The sequence below is a fragment of the Podarcis cretensis genome (assembly GCF_951804945.1).
Source record: "Podarcis cretensis genome assembly, chromosome: 1".
NCBI classification, from domain to species: Eukaryota; Metazoa; Chordata; class Lepidosauria; order Squamata; family Lacertidae; genus Podarcis; species Podarcis cretensis.
Window position 1 is genome coordinate 79,444,314 of NC_137170.1, and position 24,686 is coordinate 79,468,999.

General features: G+C 42.1%; 1 protein-coding gene across 2 annotated transcripts in view; it reads right to left on the minus strand.

Annotated features, from left to right (window-relative positions):
- Nucleotides 1-24,686, minus strand: part of EPS8L2 (EPS8 signaling adaptor L2) — a 99,088-nt gene that overhangs the window by 31,942 nt on the left and 42,460 nt on the right. For both annotated transcript variants that reach the window (XM_079970901.1, XM_079970902.1), the window contains exon 4: nucleotides 4,497-4,561. In XM_079970901.1, the coding sequence (XP_079827027.1) occupies nucleotides 4,497-4,561 (65 nt within the window). The remainder of the gene's footprint in view (nucleotides 1-4,496; nucleotides 4,562-24,686) is intronic.

A 24,686-nucleotide genomic window follows, 5' to 3' on the forward strand; every position in this document is an offset into this window, starting at 1 on the left:
GCTTTCTCCAGGCGGTAGAAAGCCAGCCAGGCATGATTGTACTTGCAGTAATTTCCAGCTCAGCTCTAAACCTGTTGTCCTGGTTAAGAAAGCATTCAGCTTTTACAGCATGACATGATCTCTAGACCTCAGGATCTGCATGCACAGGCTGCTCTTGTATGGTTTGTATTGATAACAATGCCATGAGCAAGCAACACTGCAATGCCACTGGGCAGTGCAAGGATACACACATAAAACACTGTGTAATCTCTCTTTGCTTGCCATTGTTGCCATTTAGAACAGCTGTTCTTCCTGGTCTCAGTAAAAATCGCATAATACTTCCCTCTGTGGTTTTATCAGCCAGCAGAGGGAAGCATGAAGCAAGTGCAAGAGAGCACATTCGCCTTTCTCACATTATACTTAATCCATGCCATCAGTATCCACCGCAAAGCAAACAGCTTGCCAGATTAGCAGTGTTCAAATTTTGGCAAACTCTTCTCCAAGAACTCAGTTTCACATCTTCCTCCCCTCCACCCCATTCTGACAATGGAAGCTGACATCCTGAACTGCTTTCTTCCCTCAGTCCTGAAACACACACCATTTTGAAAACCCCAAAGACTGGGTCCCCTTCCCAAGGAGGCATTGCAATAGAATAGGGCACATCAGGATGTCTTACTGCAGGTTGGTGCATTAAAAAGATGTAACATATAGTTGACCTTTGAACTGTTAGAGTAAGATTGGCACTTAGGGTTGCTGCAGTTGGCGGTGGTCTGTGTACAACTGCTATGCTCATATGGAGCTGTCATTTCCACCTACCAGCAGCTTCATGAGAGCCAATAGAGCAAAATAATGATCACTGTTATTTTAGAGTTGTATCCAACATGTGCAGAAAGCAAACTTGCACAACAGATCTTTCCCCAAAGCCTCTCCAAAAGGTAAGATGAATGTACCAAGCATTGTGGGCTGTGTCATATAGGATGGTGGTACAGAATCATCCTGAACTGAGTGGAGAGATTTTGTGTTCCACTGCAACCAGATTCCTCCATCTAGTTTATGGTGATGCCACATAAGACACAGCCCACAATGTTTGGCATGTCCCCCTGACTCCCTAGAGAGGTTTTCTGAGGGTGCATAATGCAGGCTTCCTCCTGGTCATGCAAGGATATAACCCTTTATGCTTACTGACAAAGCCAAAAATCTAACAACAAACTTGCACAGAAAGGAAGATTAAAAAACATGCTGTTTGGTAAATATCTGTCTCTATAGATAGATACAGGTGCATATCTATGTGTGTGAACAAACTGCCAATTTGACAGCTATCACAGTTGCTTTGACTAAAGTTCAAGGGGAAAGAACAACTTACAGCTGAGCAACCATAATTAACAGAGATCAAAATGCATTCTAGTTGCAGGAGAGAGTAAAGTCTACTTTCCAGTGGAAGTGACTGCAATGATTTTATTGCTTATTTGCAAAAAACATGTCCAGTGTTTGATTTCTTTAAAAGGAAGGAAATACAGCTCCAGTCTTCCTAGGTGCTACACCATCTGCTCCCTTTTCTTAAATGTGTGGGAACAGATCATTATTTGCCGGTTTTGGACAGAGTAGTATTTAAACATGCAATCTAAACAAGTGAAGCGTTTGTGCTTTCATCCATGTAGAATGAATGTGTAAAGAGGAAAGAGATAGCAACTGGCAGTCCCATTACCTCTCATTCACATGTTCACACAAACCTGTGAGCACAGTCTACAACATGCCTTCCCCAGCCTAGTGCCCTGATGGTGGCCAGGACTGATGGGGCTTGTAGTGTAGTCCAAAACATATGGAGGGAATATGGTTGGGGAAGGCTAGTCTATGCCATATTTGTTAAATTAATCCACAGCATTTTCAGTTACAAGGGTCTCAGGGTCAAACTAGTGATGTTAAATGCATCTTTAAAATAGCATCAACTGGCTGCCTGGGTCTAATTGTTATCCACCAATGGCTCCAGTGGGGAATTTCCTGCAAAGCAAATAGGAGCGTCAGTAGAGGAATTTTCTTTAGAATCGCAGCAGAAGAGGAAAGGACAGAAAAGTTGTTGCGTTTTTTTCGGGAAAAGTTGTTGAACTTCGTTGTTGTTGAGTTTTTGAGCTATTTAAAGGGAAATCACCAAAAATGACACTGCCGACATGGGTTGCCATACATCCAGATTTTCCCAGATATTCTAGCAATTTCTGCCCAGATGCTGCTTCCGACTGCAGTATTCCAGATATGTCCAGGAAGTTCTGGATGTATGGCAACCCTAGTTTTGATCCATAAATACATACAACTAATGCAATTTGCATTTTAAAACACCTGCAAATTACACGTAAAGATGCACATAAGGGCATACCTAGATTGGCCCTCAAAGGGCAGCCCTGGAAAGGATCTTTGGGGGAGCTACTGCTGTCAGTCAGGATAGCTAAAACTGGCTTTGATAAAACAATTATTTTATTCAATACAGCTCAGCTTCTTACATTCACAGGATATTTTACAGAGCTTTCCCAAGTCCTGCTTAAACTCTAATCCAGACAAATACAGCAGCATAACTATTACCACTAACATTACTACCACAGTGTCTTGGCTCCAGAAGGTTTGTGGCAGTGTATATACATGTGTAGCAATATTATTTTAAAACACTGCTTAAACATCATTTCACTCATTTTGAAAAAGACTGTCTTTTATCAGTTTTCTTTCCAATTCCCTTCCTCCAAGAGAATTTCAAGTTTTTGCATGTCAGGCCTTGATTGGAGGGGGAGAGAAACCTGTTTTCCCTCTGCCTCCCCAAAGGCAACACACCCCAGATATTCACATCTCCAGGGACTAAATGACCTACATTGAGACTAAGCCACATGTGGAAGAAAATTACATACAGTGGTGCCTCGCAAGACGAAAAGAATCCATTCCGCGAGTCTCTTCGTCTTGCGGTTTTTTCGTCTTGTGAAGCAAGCCCATTAGCGGCTTAGCGCTATTAGCGGCTTAGGGGCTTAGCGGATCAGCTGTTAAGCGGCTTAGCGGATCAGCTGATAAGCGGCTTAGCGGATCAGCTGATAAGCGGCTTAGCGGATCAGCTGATAAGCGGCTTAGCGGATCAGCTGATAAGCGGCTTAGCGGCTTAGCAGATCAGCTGATAAGCAGCTTAGCGGATCAGCTGTTAAGCAGCTTAGCGGATCAGCTGTTTAGCGGCTTAGCGGATCAGCTGATAAGTGGTTTAGTGGCTTAGAAAAAAGGGGGGGGAACCCCACAGGAACTCACAAGACATTTTCATCTTGCGAAGCAAGCCCATAGGGAAATTCGTTTTGCGAAGTGCCTCCAAAACGGAAAACCCTTTCGTCTAGCGGGTTTTCCGTCTTGCGAGGCATTCGTCTTGTGGGGCACCACTGTATATAAGAACTCATTGTCATGCAGCACTCCTTGACTTTAACATTGATTATGATTTGTCAATATAGGTCATAACAGAGTCAGTGGGGTGGGGTGGAACTGGCCTGGGGAGACCGCAGTGGCTCAATTCAATTCACCCATTAAATTTGCTCAGTGACTTGGGTCAGTCACCCTTTCTCAGCATAACCTGCCCCAGACTGTTATGAGGATAACATGTCATGAGATGAACCCTTGGTAAAGTTCCCCTGAGAGAAGCTGGATACAAATGACATAAATATCCTTGTCCAAGGTGTTAGCTTTCTGGAGGGTGCAGTATCCTTTGCTAAAAAAGTGTTCTGGAGGAAAGAGAAATGAATCCTTAAATCAAAAGGGAACAGTTGCATTATGCATTGCACTAAAATCAATAATGATCCTAAGCTGAAGAGGCCTTTGCACCTTTCCTTAGCCACATGGAAGCCATTTTCCCAGGATTTGTGCAGCTTGGGCTGAAGCAGATGTAACAGCAAAGACTGGTAAAGCACATGCCCATGTATAGGAGCCAACTTCTAGGGGCCCAGGTCCCTTTGCCCCCCAATAAAATATTTGAGGGGGTAGCATCCCCCCAAGTTGATGGTCATTGCCATTCAAATGATGTGCCCCATTCTGTGATCAATTACTTGCCCCCCCCCAATAGTTTATTCAAGTTGGCACCCCTGCCCATGTATGTGTTGTTTGTGTGGCCCCCATCACATTTTGTAAGTGAAGTCATGCACATCACCATTTAAAGAAGGGCCTCCCTGTAAGGCTATTAAGTACAGAGCCTAAAATTACCCAACACTGATCTAGATAATCTCTGCAAGGCCACTGGGAACAGGAAACCAGTGAACATTTCCCCCAGCACCTGAGCGAAGGGAAAGCAGGGCAAAGATCAAGAGTTATTACCAACTTCCAGTAACTCCAGCATATGATGCGTTGGGCTTCTACTAATTGTTTGTAATAAATCTTCTAGCATATGACCCAGGAAGCATGATTATAAAAATGTAACTAGAAGGATCAATGTCCTCCTATAAATGGTGCAATATCAGTATCATTTCTAATTGTATGCAATTTATTGCTCATTCATATGAGTTTCCTTGACTCACCTGTACATGGTACTGTGACGTCTCATGCATAATGACGTTAGAATTGGAATACTTCTTCCTCTGCTCTGCAGAAAGGAAAGGAAAGGAAATAAGGCTTAGTTTTTACGGCAATTGATTGGCAGCGTAAGGGCCAAGCTAGACATCATCTTGGGATATGTGTGGTCCCAACCCTACAAAGAGAGGGGCATCATTGCTCACTTGTAAGGCATCCCTTTCACTACAGGCATTTTTCACGTCAAAGGATCTGAGGCAACAGGGCTGTGAAAGATACCTGCGTAAGACCTTAGAGACTCACTGCTGGTCAGAGCGCCAACCCAGGCTAAGAGGACCAGTGACTGTACAACGCAGGCTGCTGAGATTATGGAGACTGTGGACAGGAGAGCTCTAATGGAGGAGGTATGGTGGGCAGGAATTTGGGACATTTAAGGCAAACACCACCTCTAACACTGGGCTCACTTCTGGTTTCAAGGTATAAACTGCCTCTTCAAGGCCCTGTTACTACAGAAAGTGTGATAACCACATAAATAGGTGAAAGTGACTTCTATTATGTCAGTCCATCTACCTGAGTATTATCTCAAGCTTGCTGTTTTCCCACTCTGTAATCCTCCCCCCACTTAAACACATTGTTCTCACAATAATGTTACACGGGATAAACAAAGTTAGGAATCCCACGTTTCCCCAAATTTTAATGTTTGCTTGATCCTTAAGCCCAGTTATAACTTACACGGATGGGCTCTTTGGTTTCTTCCCTTCCCCTTTACATTTATTGCATTGATAAAACACTGCTAGCAATACGTTATTAACAGCATTCTCATTTTTATTGCACAGGCAGTCAAGCACGTTACCATGATTTCAAAGGCCACCAGTAAAATGATTTAGACTGGTTCCTTGACTATAAGCAGCCTAAAGAATAGGAAAGTGAGAAAAATATAAATAATATAATGGGAAAGAAAAAATACAGTGGGAAATAAATAATTTTTAGCATGTCACTTGCACTTCTCAGAAAAACTGTAGTCCATGTAGAACCTTAGATACACACAGTGCCAGTCACATTGCCCCAAACAAAAGCCATGAAACAGTTGATGCTTAAGATTGGTCCAGGAGAGGGGAGGTCTGCATGGTGGGGCCCTCACCCTGGAATGATCTCCCCCAGAGGCATGTCTGTAACCCTCATCGTTGGTCTTCAACCATCAATTAAAAGCATTTTTATTTATCTATTATTTTGTAGGCTGATAATGGGATGCTTAACCATCAACAGAAATATTTGAGTAAGTGCTTTACTGAGTTGTTAATATTTATTTTTTGTGTTATATTTGTACTGTTGTTTGTGTTATGTTTTTTGTACATAGCCCTGTGCTGCACATAACCATAAAAATAAATTATAAAACCCCCAATGCTCAGTACCAATATAAGTAGGAGAGGTATTTGAATCATAACTTGACAGCAGGAGGGTTGAGGGAGGGAAAGAGTAGGACATTAGGACAACAGAATGGGAGAAGGAACACACAAGAATGTTTTTGCTCAGCAATTCCTACTGGGAGGAATTGATGTTACAGGAATGGTTTGCTAAGCAAAACAGTTAAGCAAGAGTGGCTGGATTCAACCAGTTAAATCCTGATCAACCTGGTTAAATTCAAGTACTTAAATCAAGATCCAAAGAACTGCACAAGTACACACACACACACACCATTTGCCAAGGGGACTTTGGGCTTGCTTTTCTTGAACAGCTCTCCCTGTGGCATGACAAATCTTTTTTACACAACAATGCAGGTTGGCTAGAGTGGAAATCTCACAAGACCCCTCTGATGAAAATTGGGTTCTTCTGTTCTTCTGGGTTGTACTATAAGGCTAAAAATAACCACATGCAAAGTAGGGGAGGGATATATGCGCTCTAATGCAGAATACCACAGAGTGTAGGGCTGCAGCATTTAAGAAAGAAAAACCTGAGAAACACTGCTTGTACTCTAAAAGATCCCATTTCTGGCTCACAAGGGGCTCCTCCAGATGACTTGTTTATTGAGCATTTGTCCTGATTTGCTTACACAAAGCTTATGTGGAGGTTAGACGATGCCTGGTCTTTATTCAGCATTTGTTTTGATTTGTTTGTGGGGACAATGAACATTCATCCTAATTTGCTTGCACAATAGTTATATACCGGTATCTTCCTGTTATTCATTTGTTTATTCCACACGATGGAGTGCATTTTCCCATCACTTTTGTAACTGCAAAAAGTCTATTAAAAAACCCCTACTTTAACTGCACACATCAAAATTTCTGTATCTTTCCTGGACAATACTGACAGTATGAAGGTGACTGAGGCTGCAGGAGACTCTCCTAGCAGTGCAACCTTATACATATTTACTCAGAAGTAAACCCCATCATGGTCAGTAAGACTCACCACCAAGCAAGAAAAGAACTGTTGAATATGGTTCTAGAGTTCCACCCTCCAAAATAATAATAATAATAATAATAATAATAATAATTATTATTATTATTATTATTATTATTATTATTATTATTATTTATTATTTGTACCCCGCCCATCTGGCTGGGTTTCCTCAGCCACTCTGGGCGGCTTCCAACAAAGATGAAAAATACACTAAAATGTCACATATTAAAAACTTCCTTGAACAGGGCTGCCTTCAGATGTCTTCTGAATGTCAGGTAGTTGTTTATCGCTTTGACATCTGATGGGAGGGCATTCCACAGGGCGGGCGCCACTACCGAGAAGGCCCTCTGCCTGGTTCCCTGTAACTTGGCCTCTCGCAGTGAGGGAACCGCCAGAAGGCCCTCGGTGCTGGACCTCAGTGTCCGGGCAGAACGATGGGGGAGGAGACGCTCCTTCAGATATACTGGACCGAGGCCGTATATTTTTGGCTAGGCATTCCATTAATCAGGGAATGAGACTTGATCAGTCTGTCCCCCATGACAACTGTCCATAGTTTTCTGCTCTTGTGGAGTTTTTTAATTTTCCTATCTTCTTTATTTCATTCATGCACAACTTTTACAGAGTAAAAGCTAGTGAAGATTACCTGGCTTTAGATTCAGTGCCTGTCACTAAGAGGCTGGTAGACGATTCACCATGCCTAGTTTCTCAAAATTTGTATCACAATTATAGGAAGACCTGCTAATAATAACACACCCACTTTGAATGCAAGACACTTAATGGTTAAGGCTGCTTTCCCTCTCACTCCAGCTTGGAAAGCAGATCCTCATCCATGTGGCCATGAAGGTAAGAACTCCCAAGAGCTGGGCTTGAAAAGCATGTTGCAAGTCTGCTAAGCTCCTATGTGAGCTAAGTGAACCCCAAGCTGCTAGGTAGCTCAGATCTTTTAAGAACAGTTGCCGAAGCTTACAGTGTAATCTTGTACATTGTCCAGTGAATTCAAGGGGGCTTACTGTCAGACAAGTTAGTATAGGATTGCAGCTTTAGTTACTATGGGTGGGATTCCACTTTGCAAGCTTTCCAGATGGAATGATCCCCCTTGTCCTCCTCCAGGGAGATGTTCTAAAGGTTCTCTGGACCCCACTAGAGCCAATTTCAGGGGTATGAGGAGAGGAGAGGAGGAAAGCCCTGTTGTGCAAGTGAAAGCTCTTATGTACGGCTTCAGCTAATGGGGCTCCTTAGTGAATCCTGCCCTTTATTGTTATTTTTTTTATTAAAATATTTCTACAGGGCTTTTTCATCAGTTCAAATCAGTTTGCATCATATTAAAAAAAAATAACACAAAAACAAAACCACACCAACACATTACTGCAGATTTAAGAGTCACAGAAAACCAATTTCTATATTGCCAGCAGCCCAAGCAAGGGATTAGAATAATAAAGGATTTAGACTGCAGTATGGAAAACATGTATCTTAGCTTACATTCAGGGGGTATAATTTGAACGAGGGCAAATACGTACCCCAGGTTTCTTAGCTTTACTTTAATTATAGACTAGTGAAAATTATGGAATTAGGTGAGGAGAAAGATTAAATTTTAATAATAAAATAATCTCATAAATAGGCATTTATTTAATTAGCAAAAAGGACTGGAACCTGGTGAGATACACAAGGTAATGTCTTTGCCTATCACAGGGAGTACAAGTTTAGAATGTGTTCATGCTTTGCTCTTGATGCTGGAACACCGTGAACACAGGAAGAGGATAGGCCACCAAAATAGAATAAGATGAAAGATTCTGCCCACAGGCTTTGAAGTGAACTGATGAAGACTGATTTTAATTCTAAATTAACAGCTCAGTCCTATGCAGTATCATACTCTTCAAATACAAGTCCCATTGAAATAAGTTGGAGTTACTCCCAAGTAAGCGTGCATGGAATACTACCATTCATAATTTATACCTGCATTCCCAGATTTCACATCACCATCAGGAAGCACACCTGTGAAGACTGGCACATTTGCTATCAATTGAGAAGGAGTAGGGATAACATAATGCACATATTAAGAATGCATATACTAAAGTATGCATAAAAATAACATATAAAAATACATTATATTAGGGGAAATTGCTTTCTGGGAGACAAAGGAAGAGGGGAGCTTGTTGCAGCAAGAGGGGGAGATACCAGTGACCCTTCAACAATCTGGTTCATATCTGCCTCTTGGCCTTCATCTGCCCACTTATCCTGCTTCAGCTTCTGCCTCTGATTTTTGACTGCTCTCTGCCACAGACTCTCCCAGCTCACTAAGCCCTGTTACCTCTTCAGCTTCTGCCACCTCCACCTTCCTCTTCTCCTTATTTCCTCCTTCTTTTCCCTCTGACCACTCCCTGAGCTCCAAACCTTCTTCTCTTGGTGGTTCCCCAGTTGGTTCCTCCCACCATTCCTCTGCATCCAACTAGTAAATGTGGATTTATTTTAAAAAGAAAAGGGGGTAGGGGGAATGTGGAAATAGCTCCAAAGCAGTAGGTTTTCTGCCTGCATTTCATCATGCAACTGAAAGAGCCTTTGAGATTTGGAATGAAATAACTCAAACAAATAACAATGGAGAAGAACAACTATCACCTGTGAATGAACATTACACCCATGAGAATATAAACATTCCGTCTCTGACCCCTTGGTCCTTGTCCTAGATTAGCCATCAAAAAAATGTCCAAGTTATGCCTGTGAATTAGATTTCATAACCTTATAGTCAATAAAGGTTATCTTGAAGACCAGAGTCTGTTAGTTCCTAGGTCACTGCAATACCCTAACTTCATGCTATGCTCTATTTACATGCTATGTTCTGTTTACATTGTTAAAAGTTCCTGAAAGTCTAGTTCCCAGGACCTCTAAGAGGTCAAGAGAGACCTACGCCACTTTCATCTTTTGAGGCCCTCAGCCATAACAATTAAAATTAAAAATTAAAGCATGCCAAAATAAAAGAAGGGACTCCCGCCCCCAAGAGTGAGTGGTTTGTTCATATAATCAGCTAATCTGAGATGGCATGTTCACTATAATTTTGTGCTATCAAAACTGACATTTTAAAATCTTTAATATGGCTAAATCCATATCAGTTAATAACAACAAAAATATATTTCATAAAATCACATCTCTTATTAGCTTAAAATTGCTGTTCTGAAAATGTGTGTCACATTTTGGTCTAATGTGCATGAAAACAAGTTGTGAAACTTAGCAAATGTGGGGGAAATCAACAAATTTAGTAAGCTGAGGCCCCCCTTTGAGTTTGAGGCGCTGGGTCAAATGGCCCTCTTTCCCCACTCCCCGACTAGCCCTGCTAGTCACACAACCTTTTTTAATGTATCAATCAGCTGAGTGTCGGGAGAGGGCTTTCTGCACTTTTAGTTTACTGCCTATTAAAAAGTGCTTTCCCATTTGTACAGTGCTCATTACCTTTCTCCCAAATAGCATTTTGGTACAGGGATATTGCATGTCCCAAGCAATAAACTGTGCTATCTCTCATACCTAGGAAAAGGTGATGTTACTTCCCTGTAGGCAGACTATTCATTGCTATTCTAACTGTTGCATTTGGGATGTGCTTGCACAAAATCTGGAAGGTGTCTATTGGAAATGGCTTCTGACATTATAGATAAAAAGACCATTTTTTAATTGTGATAAGTAACAAGATTTCTTCCCCCTCCCCAATGAAACGTAACATATTGCCTGATACTCAGATGTATCAGGAGGGTTTGATAAATGTATGAGCTGGGCTATTACTGGTACATTTTCGTTGTTTCTTGCAACCTTTATACAGTATTCATAACCAACACTGTTGTCCATATGTGCACGTATAAAGTGGAGCAGCTTGCCCAGTGAGATGGAGATGCAGTAATAGCTTTCTGGCGGTAGAGCTGCTGATGTTTGCTGTTTGCCAATCAGGACTTTTCACGTGGTTTGTTTCAGTGGATCATGGCACTAGTACAACTGGCATTAGTTGAATATGAAATGTCCATAATGAACTATGCTTGACCCTGGCACTAGTTCTTACCTTAAACGTGATCTGGAAGGTATGAGTAAGAATCCTGACCTAATACTTAATGTAAAGATCAGCACACTAATCCCGGGTTACCAGCAAAGTTTAATGATCCTCTCCTGCAAGAAAAGAACTGGGTTCCGCATTGACAACAGAAGCTTCCTCCAAAGCATTAATTCAGGAAACATACAAATAACAAGTTAGTCATCTCTCACTAAGGTTATGTCCTTTCAACTTCAAATGCAGAGAAGTAAACAGACTAATAAACAGACAGGAATGTGTAGAAAATAAGCAATGCTACAAAGGAGTTTACGTGTTACTGCACTCAATCACTGAAGAAGCGCATCCCCTTTCCATAGGGAATTGCTGGCCCCAAATAGTACTTCAACCCCAGATTTTCATTAGTCAGGTAGCTCACATGCTCTAATGAGGCACCCTCTTTGCTCCTCAACGATCTCAAGGATCATCTCCATGGGCACAAACCAACAATATGAATGAGAGATTTCTGTTATCTGTCTGGCACAGGATGGGAACAGTTTAACTCTTCCAGAAGGCACAGATCCCTGAGACTTTGAGTTCCATTAGGTTTCAAGATCACATATATCCACCTTCCTGTTCTCCCCCCGCCCCCTTAGTGTGGGTCTGTGGTACATTGTTGCATATACCTCCTGGCTTTTGGGTAGATAGGGACTCCTTAGATCAAGGTGTGTTTGTGCTGTATGATTTGTTGCCCACCTATCTTTAACCTGGGTGTCTGAAACATACACTGTCTCTTTCATTTCATGTAATAAACCAAGCTTTCTCTACTTCTTGGTGTGTACAACTTCTTTATGGGGCATAAAGTTAAGGGTTTACATGCATTTGTAATGGACACATGTACTGACTCCAGAGAAAGATCCCAATCCTCTCAGCATAGTGCGCTGAAAACATGTGAGTGCTGGACATGCATGTGGGTGCAGCCACACACACCATAACAGAGATGTGCAAATGCATCAGCAGAACAAATTCAGGACCCCTACTTCAGAGTCTTTTGCATTGCTTCTGTGCCAAAGAGGAGCAGGGAAGGTGATAGATCTGGTTCACCTCTTAGGGATTTTCTCCAGTATTATTACGCTTATATTCATGTGATATTAGTTGCCTCAATGTTATTCAGGTTGGAAGAAACTCTCTAAGGCTCTAAGCTGTGGTTAATAAGTATCATATATCCAAAGAACACAGTTGTAAGATGGACAAGGCAAGAGGAAAATAAAATGTTTCCATTTTCCTTTGTGGGGTGCCATTGACTTCTGTTTAAATACAACAGAACTAGAACAATGTTACTTTGTTGCTGTGAGATGCTATCTTCAGATGATAATCAGGCTCTTCTAAAAACACACCTGGCAAGCATCTTACTCTCCCTCTCTCATATTCTTTGGTTTGTTGGTTTATTATCTAATCTGTGTTTTTTTCCTGCCCTATTTCCATTATGCTACAAGCTTCACCCAACAGGAACACAATGAGTGCACCCTTTTGTTTCATCATCAAATTTATTTATGCTGTTTACTAATCCAGCCAGGCAATTCAAACTGTGTCCCTACTACATTGTACCCTTTGTGGGACAAATCCTGCAGCTCCTGATTCAAAGACAAGAGTGTGATATCCAGTTAGAGCTGCTAAATTTTCACTTAGGTTCTGCCTTAGCCTCTGAATGCTCCATGAGATTAAGCAAAGATGTTGCATTTGCACCTCTCATTCTTCCTCATCCTCTTTACCCACCTGCTGTAGCAAGCGGGACATAGTAGGTGATGATTAGTGACTGGCTTGCTTCTGTGCTTTAACAGCAACTTAATATGCAAAACAAAATAAAAGAAAAAAAATTCCTTCCAGTAGCACCTTAAAGACCAACTAAGTTAGTTCTAGGTATGAGCTTTCGTGTGCATGCACACTTCTTCAGATACATATGCAAAAATCAACAAGTGACACTTATCAAATCATACAGGTTAAGTATGAGCTGAGCTGAATTGTGGAAGATTCAAGACAGATTAAAAAAAAGTGATTCTTCACATAGCACATAGTTAAACAAGGGAATTTGCTTCCACAAAATGTAGTGATGGACAACTTTAAAAGGGGATTATACAGGTCCGTGGAGGATAAGACAACCACATAACAGAAGGCAACTCTAGTTATAAACTAGATCTGTTCCCCCCCCCAAAAAAAAACACAACCTAGAAAAATAAAAAGGCTGTTGCATATCAGCCCAGTTTATAACAGCCATATACAATCCAGGTTCTAGGAGATCTCTTTCTGCTTATTTTGGCTTTATTTCTTTTCACCTGGCAGCAAAGCAGAAATAAATACAAACCCACCAAATGTGAGAAACAAATATTGACTAAGGGGAAGAAACACCACCTTTTGCCAATGCTTTCTATTCATTCCGCAGCATCGTTTCTCTATCTTCCAGGACACACCCAAAGAACAGGAAGAAATGCAGATTATATTTGAAATACTGGGGTGTGTGTCTCTCTCTTTCGCCATTACTGATACTGGGAGCAAAACAAGACTTTGAAAGAAAACACACATACACCACTAAACGCTTAATAATAGAATGAAGAGAGATCTCTTATGTGTTGGCTCAGGTGTTTTTAAATCATAATTGTGTGTGTGTGTGAACATAAGCAGCATCCCATTTAAAGGGCTGGTATTAACCCTTAAACAGCTGGAGACCAAGTTACTTGAAGGATTAATTTGGCCCATATTAGCCTGCCTGCACTGAGATCATTCATCTGAAGCTCTACTCACAAGCCTGCCTGTAGGAACAACTCGGATGGTGGGCACAAAGAAGAGGGTTTTTGGTTTTTGGCAGTGGGTCCATGCTTGTGGATTGCTTTGCCAGTAAGGCTTAATCAAGCCTCATAACTTGCAGGCCTGCTGCCTGTCCCTAAAGCAAGGCTAGGGAACCTGCTGGACTACAGTTTCCATAGTCTCTGCTGGCTGGAACTGATGGGAATCAGAGTCCAATGGCACCTGAAGGGCCACAGGTTCGTGCCAGCTGCCCTAAAGACTTGTTTCTGTTCTGTTGTATTAAACAGGATTTTATTGGGTTGTTGCATTTAGAAAATGATCCTGGTGAAAAATGTATGGAACCTAAGTGTTTTTGCTAGGCTGGATGTGCTTTTAGAATTATTTCTAGTTCTTACCTGTTCTTTCTCACCTGGCATACCAAGTTTTACACACAGGTGTGTAAAAATAAACGATAACATGAAACGTTGTCATTTTATTGTATTTGAAGCTAAATATTTACACTGTGTATTGATTGTGGGAAGGGGTTTATTTTTAACCATAGAAGTGCCACACACACAAATATTAATAACAATAATAATAATAATAATAGTTTTATTGCAGAGAGGACCAACTACATTTGTTAGCTCTTAGAATCCAAGGTACACAATTTAATGTAACTACCACAAAGCTCTTAAAATGCTACCTGCATATATGCAGTGACACTTCAATGTAACAAGAGTGAGCAGATCCACACTGTTAAGTATGTTTCAAAGATGGAAAATATTGCGTAAGAGTTCCTTTATTATCACAGTCATTATTGCACTATACGCCAAAGCCTGGAGCACTCTCAGTTTCAGAGCAGGATTGTTTCCAACCAAGCACATGCCCCATGAAACTGCCAAGCTCCACCCATGGGTTACACTAAAAGGTAGCTATTTAGGAAGGTAGCAGCCAGCAGTATTGAATTATACATTGCAGTAATGAGCACAAGTGATGGGTTGCTGCATTTCTTTTTTTGGCAGCAGAAACAGAAATGGAGTAGGTGAAGCTTTGCCATCACTACATCTTCCTGCTTGGAAAAACTGCAGACTTTATACCAGAAAAAAACATAGAAGCTTGATTTAAATTAAATCTGGCAACATTTTACTCAATTTTTATCTTGAAATTTGAATGCATTATTGGTTTGTTTAATTTTTTTTCATTTTGGCAGCATTAAATATGATATTGCATAAGGTGTCTCAAATATCATTGCATACCAAGTACCATCAGCAGCCAGATACCAAAGGCTGGACTCCAATATACCCGTATTTTTCGCTCTATAACACGCACATCGTTTTTAGAGGAGGAAAACAAGGGAAAAAACATTCTGAATGAAACAGTGGGTGTATCATTTTTGTGCTTCATGCTGTGGCCACAGACATGTGATCTGATGGTGAATTTGGGGTGACCCAATGCAAAGATCCCGAGGATCCATGTAGATCCATGCTTTTTAACCACGTTTTTGCACCATTGCAGCCCCAGGCAACAGTGGGTGCGTGATTTTGGGGGGGCAGGCTGTAGCCATGGACATGCTATGTGATCTGAAGGTGAATTTGGGGTGACCCAATGCAAAGATCCTGAGGATCCATGTGGATCCATGCTTTTTAACCACATTTTAAGTGGGGAGGGAAGGAAAAACACAGAACGGACAAGGAGCACGAGAGGGGTGTGCAGAGAAGCAGCTGGCTAAGAATGCAGGAGAGGGGTATAACGGGAGGGAGGAAAGGAAGGCAAAAGTTTTCCCTCACCTACCCACCCAAGCCAGCCAGCTCGCGCGCGCTCTCTCTCTCTCCCTTCTGCATGTTTTCAGCAGCACGGAGCACAGAGACGACACTCTGCTTTCCCCTCTGCTTGCCTGGAGGGGAGGGGCTTTCCCTGCTCTTTGTTCCGTTTGAGCAAACACAGCAAGGAAACAGAGGTGGGTGGGCAGTAAGACCCTGAGGCAGAATGCAGGAAAGCAGCCGCTTCCTCTTTTCAGGTTTCCCTTCTCCGAGACGCGCAATTTGATTTTTGCCTGATTTTTTTTGCCTCTCCTCGCGCCATTTGCCTCCAGGGACCACACATTCGCTCAATAACACACACAGACATTTCCCCTTCCTTTTTAGGAGAAAAAATCTGCATGCTATAGAAGGAAAAATACGGTAATCTAATGCCAATTATAGATACTAGATTCTGAGAATATCCAATGAATATTCCATGTCGAAAGTTCACAATGAATAATTCAAAGACGATTTTTGAGGAGCAAATTCATTTCTGCTTTAGTGGCAACTCTAGCTGCTCTTTGGTTGTTCATGGTGGTTGACAAACCCCTGAAAGATCAAAACAGCTTAGATGTATTATAGTGCCCAGGAGTCTAGGCTGCGGACACCTACTGAATTAGCAAATAAAGAATACATGCATTGTTTGTGTTTCCCATCTATGCCAAACTGGAGCAGCCCCTCTTGTGAATGTCAGGTGCTGCTGTGCATGTTAGCTGTCACATTCATGTACTTGTGACTGTAAAAAAGCACGTTGCGCTGTACATGACAATGTACCTACTTTTTTCTACATAAGGATTATCTCCAGGTAGGAAAAAATGTACTATATTAAATTACCCTTGGGAAATATAAGCTTCTTACGCACTTTCAGCTGTCCCAGAGGCTTCTGCATAGCCTGCTGCTGTTAGGAAGAAGGACATGGCAATACCATCACAGTGGGCTCCTGATTAAAAGGTCAGTCTCTCAATTGGCATTGATGGAATACATGCTGTGATTTTCAGTGAGGTTTGGCTCAGGCTTGTTTTTATGTCTGTTCCGATAGCAATGCACTGCTTTATTGACAGTATGCTGGCAGGCTTTAGGAGGAGTTGCACTGCTAAATTCCTTTCCATCATGCTTAATATTTACCCCAGCATCAGCGAGGAGTGCTTGCATTCCTTTGTTTATTAGATAAAGATATAAAGCAAGCAAGGAGAGCAAACACAAATACAGCCAACATTTCCTTCTTGTGCAAAGTACCCATGCGGTGAAAAGCTCTGAGCAATTCTAACACGCCAAGGCATGCAATAATATCCCTTTACATTTTCATTGCATTCAAGTTGCTTCATGTGCATTATCAAGTTGTAACCATTACAACAACTTTGTAGTACACACACACACACACACACACACTGTACATGGGGAAATTAAGGCAGAGAGAGAGAGACTTACTTGCCAGCTAGCTAAAACAGGGACTTCCTGATTCACAGCGCAGTTTCAGCCTTTTTCGCATGTCCTCTAGATTAAATGCCAAGTGTTGCAAATTTGGTTGACACCAAAAGCATGTTTTGCTTTTCTATCATACATAATGCAAATATAAAGCTAGTGCAGAGTCACAACCTGCATTCAGGTGGAGTGCACTGGTAGTACACAAAGTAGAGCAGAGTAGTATTGCTCAAAGTTGCTATCTAGCCCAGAATTTGTGACTTGGCAGAGTTTGGTGTGGACATGTCTTTGGACAACCCTATCCTGAAGGCATTTCAGCTTCATCAGAGGCAGTTACATTGCTGGCAAATTTTTAGGGTTGCAGCTGGTAGGTAGCAGAGTAACTTAGCCAAGAACAGGATGTTGTTGGAAGTTATGTTGGTGCATTATGTGCTCTTATAGCTACAGCCTTTAGCGCCAAGGTGCTTATCATCCTGGGTTGAAGTTTCTCACTCACGAACGATTTACAACTTCCACAGAAAAGTCACTAAATATGCTAACAGCATAGTGTTCATACCACAGATACTATAAAATGGGGAAATAGAGTTTTGAAGAGGGGGAAATGTGTTGGTGATATCCACTAATTTGCAACAGTGGAAGTCAGAGGTAGAGAGAGTATAAAAGCAAGAATGCAAATGATCTGGAAGAAGCCTTTTCTTTCTAAAATTGTCCTGCCTGTAGTCTATCATGGTGGAGTTGTGGTTCTTCACCTAAGACCACTGGTCTATTAGCTCAGTACTGTGTACAGCGACAGGTAGCAGCTCAGCAGGGTTTCAGATAGTGGTCACCACTTCACAGCTAAGTGGCACGCCAGGCATCATAACAAAGAAACAAAGTGACCTCTATTGATTTTTATGTGTTTAGATCAACACTGTGCCTCCTTGTATTTATTTTCAATCATATTTTCAACCAGTGCATGTAAGGGAAAGATGGACGGTTTCTGCTTCTTTTCTCAAAGGAGATAGTAGGAATGGAAACATTAAGAAACGTTGCTAGTGAGTGGATAACTGTACCAGAGAATAATCTGAAACTGTGATCAATGGCGGGGCGGGGGGAAGAGTTTGAAAGGAGAAACTGAAATGGTAACGGCTGAGATGTTGAGACAAACAATGGAGTTATTCAAGGCAGGGGAGTGGGGAGATCTGGAATTAATGTCCCTTGGCATTCCAATGGCACCATTCCATTAACCTAGATCTACTCTGCTAATAGCTTTCTCAGGGAAATTGTAGGAATAAGCGCGCACACACACACGCACACGCACGCACACACACACAGTTGTGTAGCATCTCAAAGACAAACAAATTAATTATGGCATTAGCTTCAGATGACTTGAGTTCACATTGTGACGAAGGAGGGACACTCGAGAGAAGCCCCTCGCACCCGCTTCACTGTCCAACTGTAAAACAACAGCCCTGCAGTGCTGCAGCAGTGGGTCTTACTCTCTGGTAGTTTCTGCCACCACCCTCTCACTTTCTTCCTGCAGCCCAGATGGGAGGCAACCTGGATGCATCAAAGTGATGACTTAAAAAAATAATAATAATTCTCAGTCCATGCACCCAGCACTCCTCTATACAACCCACACAAATTGCTGGGGAAATCAGGGCTAGCTTCCAGCTGCCTTATCTTAGTCCAAGATCAAAGCAGTTTGCTCGTTTTTTCCCTGCAGACCCCTCCCTAGGCTTCTTAAAACCCAGGAAATGCACCCTGCATTTCTCAGATACTTCCCTTGCTGGTTACTCAAGAGTTGTAAAGGCAGGCCCCACTCCCTGAGTCCCTCCCAGATCTCAGAAGAGACTGCTGGTGTCTTACAATTCTGATCCTAAACTTTCAGTAGTAGCATGAATTCCAAGCATCTAGGCGCATGGGGAGTCTAAAACCCTGAGGTTGGCAGTGACACACGCTTCAGCAAGGAGAAAACAGTCAGAAGGTCAAAACAAAATACAAAATAAACCAGGGCACAATGGTTCTCAAATTGGACTAATCCTAGACTAGCCACGACAAAATAATGATTCCAATTTACTTACAAGTTCTGCTTCAAAGAAAAATCTAATGTGGGTCCCTGATGGTGAGTGGGAACACCTGGATCCCTGGTGATGGGAGGGAACACACTGCAGAGAAGTCAGCTTTTTAAAGTCTCCCTCCCTTCTTTTGTGGGAATGACTTTTGACCCTTACTTGCCATTGCAAAGCTAGAGCCAGGTGCTCAGGTTCTGCAGTGTCTCTCAAGTACCCTTTTTTGCTTGACAAGACTGGCAGGATACATGTGACAAGCTGGCTTAGAAAAATGGAGGAGCCAATGAGTGCCTTTCTTCACACAGTCATCAGCTCCCCTCCCATGCCAAAAAGCACCAGGGGAAAATTCTCACTGGGAAGACAGCATAAGAAAGAAGAATCAGCAACCACCCCCATCAACACACACAGACACCAGTGGCTAGTACTTACAGCTTAAAAAGATATAACCAATGCCAAACTGCAGCGAATACTGTGACCCTGACCAGCCGTACACCAGCAACAGTATAATATTCAGCAAGTCACAGGGAATCAGTTACTTACTGAAGACACCTAATCCCCAAAGTATTTGCTATCTGAATAATTGTTTCTTGATGCTGAAATAATATATTTGTCTCCATGGCTACCAAAGCATAGAATCTTTGGTATCTGTCTGTGGTCACATGGGCTGCAATTTAATCTTTGGCCAACAGTACATTGCACTCAGTGGTCAATTATCATTCTTACTTACCAGGAGTTGCAGAGCTACAATATTCATATAACAACACACACACACACACACACACCGCCACCAGCATATGGTGTGAAGAGGGGAGCCTGGCATTGTTAGAAGCCTTGCAACTCCCCTTCCCACCCATGTTTACTCAGAAGCAAACACCACAGTTCACAGTGGGAACAAATTCCAAATAAGGATGCTTAGGACCAGTGCCAAAATCTCCAATCCTAAACATATTAACCTGGAAAACAATCCCACAGAAATCAATAAATAGTATTAGGTGCTAAGGTACTGAAGCTGTCACTCTGCAAGCAGCTCACGACAGTGTATCTGGTATCTACTGCAGCACAGAGGTCTGGACTGCATAGGTCACTCTGTGTGTGTAAGTGATAGATGGATGTCTCTATCACGTGCCTGAGGAGTCACTAAATAGTCCTTTTCATGATTCGATCTCACATATGAGCTCATGACTGAAAAGCACCAGAAGGTGTGAAGCATTCAGAAAGCATCCATTCTGACCCCGGGCAGTCATGTGGGAATGACTGTGCCCCTCATGCTGGCCTACCGTGTTCTGTTACACTAAGCACTAAAACCTTTCTTGGGTTACCTGTAGTTTCTTGTGTCAAGTGATCTTGCCTTGCAGGCAGCTGCTTTTCAGGTGAGTGTTCCATCATCTAGCTTGGCTATTGCAAGTAAAGTGCTTTAACACTCTTCAAGGCTGGCATCCACTTCAGACTGGACACATTCAGATATGAGCAACCCTTATAGCATCTCATTTCTATAACCTTCAAATCACAGTAACTGAGACACACACTTGTCCCTTTGTGGCCATTAGAAAAATCTAAATTAAAAACAACAACACATTTTAGAAGGTTCAACCAGATGTTATAACACTTATTGCTAAACCCTCATTTGAATGAACAAACAGACAAAAATGTATTTTGAACAAATAAAGTAGAATACAGGTTGCAAAGGTAGGAGGGGCAAGAGGGCTTGTAGGTTACTTTCCGGTGGCAGATGCTGCAATTATTTCCTTCTGCCATCCAAAGGTAGTTAAAGTATACTAAAGGGAGGTGGATGCTGACTGCCATTTTGAGGCAGAGTTCATGTCTTAAGTTTTGTCTGAGAGAGGTTAAAATATCCAATTTAATTTTTTTGTAGTAATCAAGGCATGCTGGACTTTGGGTACCAAATTTCTACTTCACTGGAAACACTGTCACAAATTTGATGCATCCATCAGGGCACCAGCATATTTACGTTGATAGACACATACAGTATACCAAGAACCACACACATTGAAATCTTCTCCACACTTTCCTTGCTTCCTACCATACATTTTCAGTCTCTTCCCTCTCTCCTTCCCATCTGTAACGTGGTTCTCACCACCCCACTTTTCCATTCAATACAGCACCAGTTGATACTACAGAAATGTTAATAGCAGTAGAGGCTTCCTTTGTATCCTCCTCAGGCTCTCTGTTCATCCTTCTGGGTATTTCCTGATTGGGTTTATAATACAGTATGGATCTTATAAAGATTGAGATCCCACTCGACTATGTAGAATTGCTACATCCCCAGCCTGAGAGAAAATGGGATGGATTTATAGCAAACCACATTTGCACATAACACTAAGCCATAGTTTAGCACTATACGGACAAACATCAAGCCCAGTAGCTGATGGCAGGGTTGGACTGCACTGTTCACAACCTCCTTCTGATGGAGTCCCTGCTGCATTCCAGGATGGAGAGAGTGAAGGGACAAGTGGTGGTGATGAGGTCAGTGCAGTGCAAATGTGCCCATGAAGCTTGTTGGCATATTTGCACCATGCCAACCTCACTATCACCTACTCCCTCCCGCTCTGCACCCCAACTCAGCTGGAGGGAGGTCAGGTGAATTGCGCAGCCACATCACACTGTCTGCTACTAAATAAGCCTGAGTGAAACGTGAGATGGATGCATTCCACCCTCCACCCCCCTCCTCTGGCACAGCCAGGAGGAGAACTTCTACCAAGTTTAGTATCATTTTTAAAGAATCTCAGCTTAGTGTTGCATTTGAACCAGGAATCCTGGTTCAAAACAACCTGTGGTAAGGTTAATATCAAATCAACGTCAAGCCATAGATTGTGAAGCTGACTTATTAAACTAGCCAGAGTTTGTTTTAAACCAAGTTCTGTAACACTAAGCTAAGATTATTTCAAAGTGAAACTAAAGCTGGCAGAAATCCTCCTCTTGGACATGCTAGAGGAGATAACGAGCAGCAGCGGGGGTGGGGGAAGTGTGTGAGTTGAAAACTTTGCTCAGGCTAGATATTGAAGTGCTAAACCATGGTTCAGTGCAGGGCCAGCCCACCTATGATGCAATGTGAGGCAAACACCTTGGGTGGCAGGATCCGCAGGGGCAGCAGATCTGGCCTCCAAGGAATGCACTGCCACCTGCTGCTGCTGCTGCTGCTGCTGCCACCGCCACTGCTGCAGTGGCAGTGATAGCTGTGGCATGCTCATTGGAAGCCAGATCTCATTGGTGAATAGGAGGCACTGCTGATCTCCTGCCACCCTTGTTACCAGTGCAGATCTTTATTCTTCTCTTGTTCCTGATGTAGATTTTCACACATGCTTTTTTCCCTGTTGGGGATGGTGGTGGGTATTTTGTAGTTTGCCTCAAGTGCCAAAATATCTAGGGCCAGCCCTGGTTCAATGTTATATGCAAACCAGCCAGAATGATTAAGAAGCTAGAGCCACCTGTAGGTTCCTTATTATTTTTGCAAAGTGTTTACCATTAGCTGACGGCGTGGGGGGTGGGGAGATTGCAGCAGGGGGCAGAGGAGATTGCTAATGTGACAGAAAATGCAGCAAGACGCCAGTTGTGTAAACCACTAATTATTCCAAAGTACTTCCTCCCCAGACATTCTCTTGAGCTTGCCAGGAAAATAATGGATTTCCCTCCAATGTCCTTTCATCTTGGTTCAGAATAGAAGCCAGTAAGCAGAGAAGTGACTTTATTTATTCATGGTTCACATTAACATTTATTCAGCTGGCAGCTGCGAATTGAATGAGGTAGTAACCTGAGAGCTACTTGCTGTACCTGTAAGCGGAGGGATCTTTCAGCAAGTGCTTCTGGCGACTCTTCTAGAGTATGGAGCTAAGCACATGAGATGCCCGTGTTTTAGTTGCCAAAGGCAGTGAGCATCCAGTACCCTTCGTGACCCCAAGGGACACATGTGGCAGAGGAAGGGCAATTCATTCATTCATGCAAGTAGGAGGAAGGGTCATTCACCAGCTCTTGTTACTACTATCAGAGCAGGGACTGAAGACACAATATTATATTTCCTCATTCTACAGGGCTGCCATGTCCCCAAAATATAAGAAACAACACAAGTACTTTGGAGTGTTCAATGCACACAGTCATCTTTACAGCAACCCTGTAAGGTTTTGTTAACTCCATTCTGCAACATAGCAGGCTTGAAACTAAATAAATAGATACATTGTTGAGGCCCCTTGCAAATCCATGGCAGAGATGTGATTCAAGCCAGAGACTTTCTGGCTCATACCTTTACGCCACTATGCTACATCAGACGTCACATCTATAGCCCCCAAACAAAGAGTGTAGGACAGGCCATGTAATCTATTCTTGTGGCTAGAAGACAGAATAAATATATAGCAACAGCTTCTTGATTGCACTGCCAGAGTGTTAAAGTGCTCCATGTGCCTCCCCCCCTTTTAAGGACTTCTGTATCAACCCTATTATCACCATAACAGCCTGAATATTTCACAGCTGCTAGTGGATATGGACTCACAACACCCATGTGATGAAATGGAATACTAGCACCCCTTCATTTAACTCATTAGGCAGGCACTGAATAAACTTTCCAACATCACACCTTCTATTTACGCAAGCATAAACACAAATAAGTGACTTTTAGGAATGCAAAAAATGTATTTCCATATATTTAGCTAGTATTTTAACATCTACTTGCTCAAGACCTCAGATAATTGGGTATGTTTATCCACAGTGCAGAGAGAAGTTATTAAATCAACTGAGAGAGATGCAACAGAAAAGCATCCTTAATGTTCAGCATGAAAGTCCAACATCCTTCCAGGGCACATCAGCAAATGGAAGCACAGTTTTGTATAGCGAATTATAGGCTAATAAATATATTGTCATTTCTGGAATTGCCTAAGGGTCTATTTTTTGTAACTTTGGCATTACATTAGCTACCTTTCGGTCCAGATAACATAGTCCAATAATTTGTTTTGTTTCCCTTCAGAATTCTTGGTGTGGATACCATCTGGTCATGGCAACTTGCTGTGATTTAGCACACCAATAGCTGCCTGCTATTTTCACGCATCGGTCTCTGCTTTCAGGCTTCCCATAGGCTTTTGACTGGCCACTGTGAGAACAGGCTGCTGGACTAGATGGGTCTTTGGCCTGATCCAACAGGGCTCTACTTATGCAAGATTTAGACAAGAAAAGATCAGGTGTATTTTCAAAAATGAGGTGTAAAGCAAAGATATAAGAGTCTTATCCCAAGTAGCAGTATGTGAACATTCTGTCAATATTCTTGTATTGATTTACAAAGCCCTGAACAACTTGGATCCAGGATATCTCAGGGTTCACCTGAACCCTTACAGCCCAGCTCAGACACTGAGATCATCTGCAGGAGCATCTCCAGTCAATCTTTCTCCAAGCTGATGGGGCTCATTTGAAAATAACAAGAAACTGAGCCTTTTGTGTTACCACCCCAGTCCTGTGGAACACACTGCTAATAAGAGGTTCAGCGGGCACCTTCCGTGCCAACTTTTAAACACCTGCTCAAAACTTTTCTATTCCACCAAGCCTATGCCAGCAGTTAAGAGTTCACCCCCCACAATGGTCTATTGATGCTTGTTTTTATTATTATTACTTTAAATTTGTTTTTAGTATTTACTATTTTATTGTCTGTTTTTATGCTTTTATATTGTTGCAAACCACTGTTATGTATTTTTTATGATATAGCAGTTTAAAAACATTTTTTAAAAAATAAATAAGATAAATAAACACAAG